General features: G+C 63.7%; 2 protein-coding genes across 2 annotated transcripts in view; both read right to left on the bottom strand.

Annotated features, from left to right (window-relative positions):
* The window catches only part of VPS28 (VPS28 subunit of ESCRT-I), a 6591-nt gene extending 5981 nt beyond the window's left edge, over positions 1-610 (bottom strand). The window contains exon 1 of the mRNA XM_017511683.2: positions 519-610. The gene's annotated coding sequence lies outside the window, so the exon portion shown is untranslated. The remainder of the gene's footprint in view (positions 1-518) is intronic.
* Positions 611-777: 167 nt separating this feature from the next.
* The window catches only part of TONSL (tonsoku like, DNA repair protein), a 14839-nt gene continuing 7359 nt past the window's right edge, over positions 778-8257 (bottom strand). Inside the window, exons 14-26 of the mRNA XM_017511665.2 lie at positions 7690-7762; positions 7420-7583; positions 7225-7348; positions 6330-7081; positions 6146-6222; positions 5679-5832; positions 5534-5612; positions 4771-5072; positions 4383-4554; positions 3378-3553; positions 2794-2867; positions 2114-2247; positions 778-1026 (exon numbers count right to left, since the gene is read on the bottom strand). Of these exons, the coding sequence (XP_017367154.1) occupies positions 833-1026; positions 2114-2247; positions 2794-2867; positions 3378-3553; positions 4383-4554; positions 4771-5072; positions 5534-5612; positions 5679-5832; positions 6146-6222; positions 6330-7081; positions 7225-7348; positions 7420-7583; positions 7690-7762 (2475 nt within the window). The 3' untranslated portion in view covers positions 778-832. The remainder of the gene's footprint in view (positions 1027-2113; positions 2248-2793; positions 2868-3377; positions 3554-4382; positions 4555-4770; positions 5073-5533; positions 5613-5678; positions 5833-6145; positions 6223-6329; positions 7082-7224; positions 7349-7419; positions 7584-7689; positions 7763-8257) is intronic.

Consider the following 8257-nt stretch of genomic DNA (forward strand, 5'->3'; position numbering starts at 1 on the left):
AAGAGTGAAACTCCGTCTCAAAAAAAAAAAAAAATAAAAATAATAAAGGTGTTAGAACGACCCCAACAGGTCGGGACAGGAAGGTAAACTCGAACGCAGAAGGGAGGAGGGGCAGGCGGGCGGGCGCAGGGTTCCGACGCCCGGCAGGGGAGGCAGCTCCCGGCGGAGGCCCGGGCGCGCAGCGGCGCCGGCTCCCTGGGAGTGGCTGGGAGGAGGGCAGACGGAGGGAAGGCGGCTCCGACCGCGGAAGAGCCGCGGGGTGGGCAGAGGCTCGGCAGCCATCGCGGGGCCGCCGGGCAGGAGCGGGCCGAGGGGCCGAGCGCCCCAACCCGCAGCGAGCGCGGACACCCGCGGCCACCGGCGAAGGCGCAAAACCACCTCAGCCTGGACAACGAGCAAGGAAACCCAGTTTCTAGAACGTGCCAATAACGTGACTTTTGCGGCGCTGGCTCAACCGCGGCCCGGGGTCGCCTCTCCCCATCCGGCACCTTCCCCGCCCCCCGGCCGGGCCCCGGTACCTGGACGGCTCGCGGTCCGGGAGATGGCGCCGGGGGAGGGGCGCTCTCGATCAGCAGCTCGGCGCTCGTCCCTCACGTCTGCGCCTGCGCGCGTCGGGGCGACCGCCCCCATCGGCAGCTCGGCGCTCAGCCCTTACGCCTGCGCCCACCCGGGCTTCCGGCCACGCCCCCAGCCGCGCCGCCCCGGGATCGAACCCGCGCAGTAGACGCGAAGCGTGGTCTCACCCCGCCCACCCACCTGCCAAGCAGCCATGGAGATGGAGACAGCAGCTTCATTTATTAGGGGCTTCGGTGGGGGCGGGGACAGGCGGCGGTCACAGGCGCCGGAAGAAGAGCTTGGAACCATGGTTCAGCGTGCACTCGCCAGGGCTTGGCCGGCTGGGCCGCAGCTGACTCAGGGCGTCCCGGTCCTCCGCGCAGAGGCGTCTGCTGCACAGCTGCAGCTCCCGGAGCTGCCCGGCGACCTTGTCCCACAGGCCCAGGCCCAAGGGGCCCTGCACGGCGCAGCCTGCGGAGGGTCAGAGGGCAGGAGTCAGCGCTGCGGGGGCCAGCGGCGTCCCGGTGCCCACGGCAGGCCCCCGGAAACAAACTCGCTTTCCCAGAGAGCCCCAGTGCTGCAGCGAGGGGCAGTGTGCAGAGCCCAGGAGGCCTCAGGACACCAGGAAGGAGTGGGCTCTTCTGCACGGCCAGCGGTCAGGCCGGAGGAAGGGTGGCTCCCTTTTCTCCCTCTGACAGTGCTCGATCTCAAAAGTCCATGTCTACACCTCAGTTTCCCACCCATAAGGAGGGCATATGGGGCTGCTTGCAAATCTGTACATCGTAGACTTGAGTGGCTGAAGAGGACACTAAGCTCAGTAATTCAGGGAGCCAGGTGGGAAGGCACAGAGCCAGGAACCGAGGTGTGGGGAGCAGCCCTAGTGGAATGCAGGTCTCCCACCAGCACTTGGGTGCCTTCCGGGAAAAGGCAGCCTGGCCCTGGGGGTCAAGGGGGGCGTGCAGGAAGAACGCAGAGCGCCCCTTGTGTATTCCCACTTCCAGCCCTCATCCCCTGGAAGGCAGGGCCTGCCCTGGCCCCAGCTGGCTATGCCAGACTGCTGGTTGGCCAGGTCATCAAAGCACCTCTCTCCTGGGGTTGTCCTCCACACAGCTCAGGTTGGGGACTGCCCTGATGTGGCTGGCTCAAGAGAGCAAGCTAAATCCGGCCACAGACTGGGCAGGATTATGGTCAGAGAAGCACCTGCCAGGAAGTGGGAGGGTCCCTTGGTGGCAGCTTTCAACACTCTGACCTTGGGCTCCCTCTTCTTGCCACGGAGAATGAGAAAGTCCTTGTGGAAGGGGGTCTTGCCTGCCATAGTCTGCTCTGAAGGCTGGGTTGGAGAGACCAGAGGTAGAGACCCACCTCGTCCTCCACCCCATGGTTTTAGGAGCTGGGCTCATGCCCCCTTCCCCTTTCTCTCACTGTCACTTTGCCCCCTGCTGCCTCAGCCTCATGGAGCCCAGCCTTGCTGCTTGGCTGGTAGCAGTGGCAGCCCCTTAGGAGGAGGCTCCTGTGACTCAGTGGGTCCCTGAAAAGGCTGAACATGGCATGCCCTCACCTGACAAGCTAAGGAAGCTAAGGCCTTGGGGGCGTTTCTGGAGGGCAGACAGGAGCTCTTCCAGACTGGCACAGCTGATCTCAGGGTTGGCAGACAGATCCAGCGAGATGAGTGAGGGGCACAGAGAGAGACATCTGAGATAACATGGGAAGAAACGCAAAGGTTGGCTTCCAGAGAGGCCGTGCCCCTACACTAGGAAAGCTGCCCAGACTCAGGGAGCCTCGGACCAGGCCCAGGGATTCTGCCCCACCCTGGCACAACAGCAGGTGCTGCTTTAGGGTTGGTGAGTCCCCTGGTGGCCCCGGGGTCAGGGCCGCAGTGGCCAGTTCTGCATGTGCCTGGCCCAGCTTGGGCTCCTCTCGACACCCCAAAGCTGACTGAGGCTCCAGATCATAAGAGCAGCGGCCCTTGTGTGGGCTGATGCACAGGAGTGACTAGGAAAGACACACCCAGAGGCACTCTCAAGAGCTACAGGCCCAGGCTAAGAAGCCTGAGGGTAGCGTGCCTTCCAGGGCAGCCTGAGAGGCTCGTGGAAGCTGAAGGAGCCAGGTCTTGGGGTGCACTGGGAAGGAGGAGCTGGTACCATTTCTGTGGCCCTTCTCCTGTAGCCCAGCTCCCCTGGGGTCCTGAGCCATGAGATCAGACCCCTAGGCCAGCAGGCAGCAGGGCAAGGGTGTTACCTGCACAGTTCTCTGACAGCCTTGTCTCCCAGGTGGTTAGCAGACAGGGTCAGGTGGGCTAAAGCACAGCCTTCCTGGACATAAGCAGAGGCCCACAGGGGCCAGACTGAATGGCACACCTGCTCTCCCTGCTTCCCAGCAGATACCCCCACACCCAGGGGCCCAGAGTCCCCCACTAATTTGGAGATTGGAAAGAAACACCTCTCCTCATGTGGGTCACACTCTGCAGGTGGTGGTGTGAAAATAAGAGACCCAGTTGTGTCTGGAAGACCCCCCAGGAGAGAGCACGCAGGGCCCCCAGTGTGCCCCTTGAGACCTGCCTTGGGGAGGGCAAGACCACACCCTGGGTCCCAGGTCCTTTCTGGTGGTCAGGATTTCACAGCCTGAGACAGGCAGCTGTGCAAAAGTATCCCTCCAGCCGTTTTTTCTAAACCTCCAAACCTCTAACCCTCTCTGAGAGCCCCTCAGTAAGTATAGCTGGAATCTGGGGAGAGGTGAACTCCTCCCAGCTCCCCTGGGGCCTCAGCCTTGGGACCTTTGGCCTCTGAGGCTCAGTATTTTATGGGCCCTTCCCTACCTCGTACCTTGGCCAGATATCGGACTATGGGCTCCATGAGGCCTGAGTCGCCCTTGCTGGCTGCCACAGAGCTGAGCTCTAGGTGCAGGAGGGTGCGGGCAGGCAGGCTCTGCAGGGTCCTGCCCAGGGCGGGGACTCCCAGGGCGTTATAGGACAGAGACAGGGTCTTCAGGCACTCAGCATCTGCACCGGGGCCAGAACCTGTCAGCCCCACGTGGCCACAACCCTGTACCCACACCGAGTTCTGGGCCTAGAACCCTCAGGACCGCCTTGGGGAAACCACTACCACAGGATTTGTGGGGTGGGATGTGGTAGCAGGTGCAGAGGCAAAGGCTCTTGCCCAGATTCTCCCAGCCGAGGAGGGCGCAGCCAAACTTCCAAGCTTAGCTGTTCCCCAGTTCTGTATACCTCCTACTCCACAACCACACAGTCCTGGGCCAGATGCCTATGCACAGTGGGGGTGTCCAGGAAGCGCACTGACCACTGCTGCCCCCCTTAGGCTCCCCCACCCGTGGATGACACCCAATTCCCAGACTCTCAGCACTGGGACCCCAGTCTCTGCAGCCTGGGTGGGCTCATGGTAGAACTGCCTCAGGTGAACAGCACTCAGCTGGCAAGCACAGGCTGGGGGGCACTGGACACTGAGCTGCCTGGACTCTGCTCTTGGTGTGTCCTGGGGTGTCAGCCTGTCTGGGTGGGCACCAGATGCCCTCCGAAGCCAGGCAGACCTGGCCCCCACACATCCATCTATTGTTCCCAGAAGGCAGCCCCTCCTGGAGAGCCAAGTCTGGCGACCCAGGCCCCTAAACTCTTTTTTTTAAGGGATGGGGTCTCACTATGCTGGCCAGGCTGTCCTGGAACTCCTAGCAAGCGATCCTCCTGCCTCAGCCTCCCAAGTAGCTGGGACCACAGGTGTTGTCCCTGTGCCTGGCCCAGGCCCCCTCTGAAGGTCCTCTGAAACCCTCAAAGCCCGGGGGCTAGGGAGTAGACAGGGAGTGCCTGGTCAGCTCACCTTGGAAGGCACTGCCCAAGGCTATCTGGTGGCTTAAGAAGAAGCTGGGGCCAAAGCCACAGGCCTGCAGGCGCAGGGTGCTGAGTAAGGGGCAGGCACGTAGGAGGGAGGCCAGGGCCTGTCCACAGCCATCCCCCAGGGGGTTCATGCTTAAGTCCAGCTCCTCCAAATTCTGTGGAAGACAGGCTGGCAGTGAGTCCACAGCAGTCCCGCAGACGAGGTCCCCCTTGGGGCTGGGCTTGGCAGTCTTTTCCCCACCTTGCCTGGCATAGCCTATTGCAGCCGGGCATTGGCCAGCTCTCCCAGCTGCTCCAGACCACCCAGGGACCTACAGAATGGGAACCCCGACACCCTGCCATTGAGGGCCCACTGCTTCCCGTGCCTCTACCTGCAAGGTGGCTTGGTCTGGCAGCCCCATGGCAAGCTGGCGCAGGCCTTCGGGGCCCAGATGATTGGAGGAGAGGTCCAGGAGGGCCAGGCTGGGCATGGTGCCCAGGGCACCCAGCAGCTCAGCCACGCACTTGTCCCCCAGCCGGTTCCCTGCCAGGCGCAGCTCCCGGAGTGCTGTGTGCAGCTTGAGGGCCCGTAGCAGCGGTGTGAGCTGGGCCTGGTGCAGGGCCAGGGAGCAGGCGCTGAACGAGGGGCCCAAGCCCTGTAGCTCCACGGCCTGAAGCAGCTGTTGGTGCTCCCCTGACAGGAGGATGTGCTGTCACCAGGGCAGGGCCAGCCCTTTCTGCCCTCTGAATCCCACAGGGCAAACCAGCTGGCCCCTTTTCACTAGCCCCGGGCGCCATCCACTGCACACACTGCAGAGCCCACTCAGACATGCCTGTGGACCTAGCACTGTGGGCCCCTGGGGGCGGAGGTGGGTCTGCAGCACCCTAAGCTCGTCACTGCCAGAGTCCACTGCCCCCAGACAAGCTTTCTGGGAAGCTTCCCAGGCAGCTCCCAGCCCTTGTGAGGCTTCCCTCCTTGGCTTGATTTTCGAGGCTTTTGGCTGCTTTTTGCCATCTCCCCGTCCACAGATCACTCGGGCTGAGGAGGCTGTGCCGAAACGCCTGAGGCCTAGGCATGAACTGGGCTGGCAGAGCCTGTGTGCCCAGCCTCCTCGCACGGCCTCACCCAGAAACTGCAGCTCTCCTGGCCCTTACCTTGCCCCAGGCTCTGGCAGGCCCTGCGGTAGCGGTCAGTCAACGGGGGCAGGTCCCACGAAGTCACCTCAGCCAACACCTGGAAGGCACAGTCATGAGCCGCCTGGGGCCTGCTGGTGCCTAAGGCCCTGGGGTCCACGCTCACCTCATCATTGCTCTGCAGCACATCGGGGATGGGGTCCTGTGGGGCCAGCAGGGCCCCCTCTTTCCGTAGGGTGAGCCTCGGCAGCAGCCCGCAGGTCTGGTAGTAGCGCTGGGCTGCCTGCTCGGCCAGCCAGGCCACGGAGTGGGTCTCACTGCTGCAGGGACAGAGGTGTTGCTGCTGCTGCCTGCACACAGCCAGGGCAATGCCCCAGGAACCCCACCATCCCTGCCCAGGGCCAACAGCTCCCTCAGCTGCTTCTCCCACTCCCAGGTACCCAGCCCCTTCTCTCCCTGCAGCCTGGCACACCATCAGCCCCTCTGCCATTCCTGGGGGCCACAGGGTCCGCCTGGAACATGCCAGGGAGCCTTCGTCACATGCCCCACCCTGATGTGCAAAAACAAGCACCCTAGCAGAGTGGCACAGGTGGGCAGTGGGGCTGGGGCAGAAGAGGGCAGGCGATTCTTCACCTGTGTGGGACAGGGATGAGAAAGAGATGATCCTGAACTTGAACTCGAACCCGGATGGGAGGAGGCAGGGCCGGACCCTGGCAGGTGAGGGCAGTGGGACTGAGTCAGGAGCCATAGTGGGCTCCACCCAACACCCGCCTGCCCTGAGTGGGGAGAGGGCTCTGCTCCAGGCCTGCACACCCACCACAAGCTGGCCTGCTGCAGAGCTGTCCCCACTGGGCTCTGAGGCCCTGGGGCTCCCTGGGGGTTCTGAGGCCATGCTGCTGGTCCCTGCTTTGACCGATGCACTGCAACTCTGTAGACAAGTCAGGCGGACCTGCTTGGCTAGGGCACGGGGCCTGCACTCCTCGCTGTCCGACCCTGAGGTACTACTGGGCCTGTGGCTGTCCCCATTGCTCTGGGGGCGGGGCCGGCGGCTGCGGGTTGGGGGCGTGTCCAGCTCCAGCCAGTCCCCAGTCAGGCACTCTTCCTCAGGGATGAGCGCTGCCTGGGGGCCAAGGGCTTTGCTCTGGCCCCGAAGTGGACCAGGCCCCAGCCGACTCTGAGCACTGCCCACACCCCGGATGGCCGCCTGGTAGGTTGCCCGACTGGCACTGGCTGCGGCTGCCTCCCTGTTGCTGGCAGGGCCAGGTGTCTGGGCGGCCACCCGTTGTGCCGTGGCCGAGCATCGAGGCCTCTTCTGAGACGGCCGTGGGGGACCTGTGCTGTCCTCGCCCTCCGAGCTGCTGCTGCTGGCCGGTCCATGTCTGCTCCTCCGAGGCCTGGCCACAGCTGGTGCTGCCTGCCCTGGGGAAACCCTGGCACGGGCCTGAGAGGCCTCTGGGGGTCTAGTAGTATTAGAGGGGGGTTCTGGGCAGGGGCTCAAAGGAGGAGAGGTCTCAGGGTCAAACAGAAGACTACTTGGGATGGTCCTGGAGGCCTGGGAGCTGTGGGGATCTGTGGGAAAGAGAATCCGTGCTGAGGCAGGGGCCCAGCACCTCCCCCACCACCTGTGATGGAGCATCCCTTGGAATCAGGGCCTGCCCGGGGACTCTCAGGCTAGGCACGGCAACCCCAGGCACACAGAAGGCCCTGCTTGCCTTGGCTCGAGGTGGCTGCCTGGAGCAGCATCTCCATGGCCCTGGCCTTCTGCCGTGTCTCCAGGTCCAGGTCCCTGCGGTATAGCTTCACCCACTGTTGCAGCGTCTCCAGCGGGCTGAGGCCCTGTGTGGCATCAGTTGAGCAGGAGCACGGCAGCCCCCATGGCCCTCGCCCTCTGCCTTGCCCAGGCTCACCTTCCGAGTGCGGAGGGTAACGGAGGCACCCCGTTCAAGAAGCAGCTCAGCCACCTCAAAGTGGCCACAGTTGAGGGCATCGTGCAGGGGGGTGATGCCTTCGCAGCCCTGGCCACCTGGGTCGTCTACCGCAGCCCCGTGGTCCAGCAGGAAGCGGACGATTTCTGCAGACCAGGAGACGTGAGCCCAGCTCCTGATGCCCCTCCAGGACTGACTCTTCACCCCACACATCCACCGAGGCGCACCAGGCTCCTTCTGTCCCTCGCTCACCTAGATGCCCGTAGTTGCAGGCCTCATGCAGAGGTGTCCAGCCACAGTAGTCACGAGGGTTCAGGGGGTGGCCCTGTGACCAAGGACAAGAAGGAGCCTGGCCCTGTGCCCCCCTCACAGCCTGGCCCCAGCCCCACGAGCTTTGTGGCCTGAGCGGGGCCCAGGGCCTTAGTCTTAGAGCCCAGGCCAAGTCCCATGGCTCTGCCCTCTCCTCCTCCAGAAGGGCATGCTTCCCGAGACAAGTGGACCAGCCACAGCATACCCTCCAGCCTCTGTGCCTGTCTGGTCCCCTGGTGGGAGGACAGCCCACCCAGTCACATGGTATGAGGCAGGCAGGGCAGGAAGGTGCCCAGGTCTCAGCCCACAGGCTAGTCTCTATCCTGGACAAGCCAACCAACCTAGCTGCAGCATGGGTGTGCACCACACTCCAGGCACCCCCTTTTTTGTTTTAGACGGAGTTGTGCTCTTGTTGCCCAGGGTGGAGTGCAATGGCGTGATCTGGGCTCACTCCAACCTCCACCCCCTGGGTTCAAGCGAGCCTCCTGCCTCAGCTTCCCAAGTAGCTGGG

This window comes from Cebus imitator, unplaced genomic scaffold (assembly GCF_001604975.1).
Source record: "Cebus imitator isolate Cc_AM_T3 unplaced genomic scaffold, Cebus_imitator-1.0 Scaffold449, whole genome shotgun sequence".
Lineage (NCBI taxonomy): Eukaryota > Metazoa > Chordata > Mammalia > Primates > Cebidae > Cebus > Cebus imitator.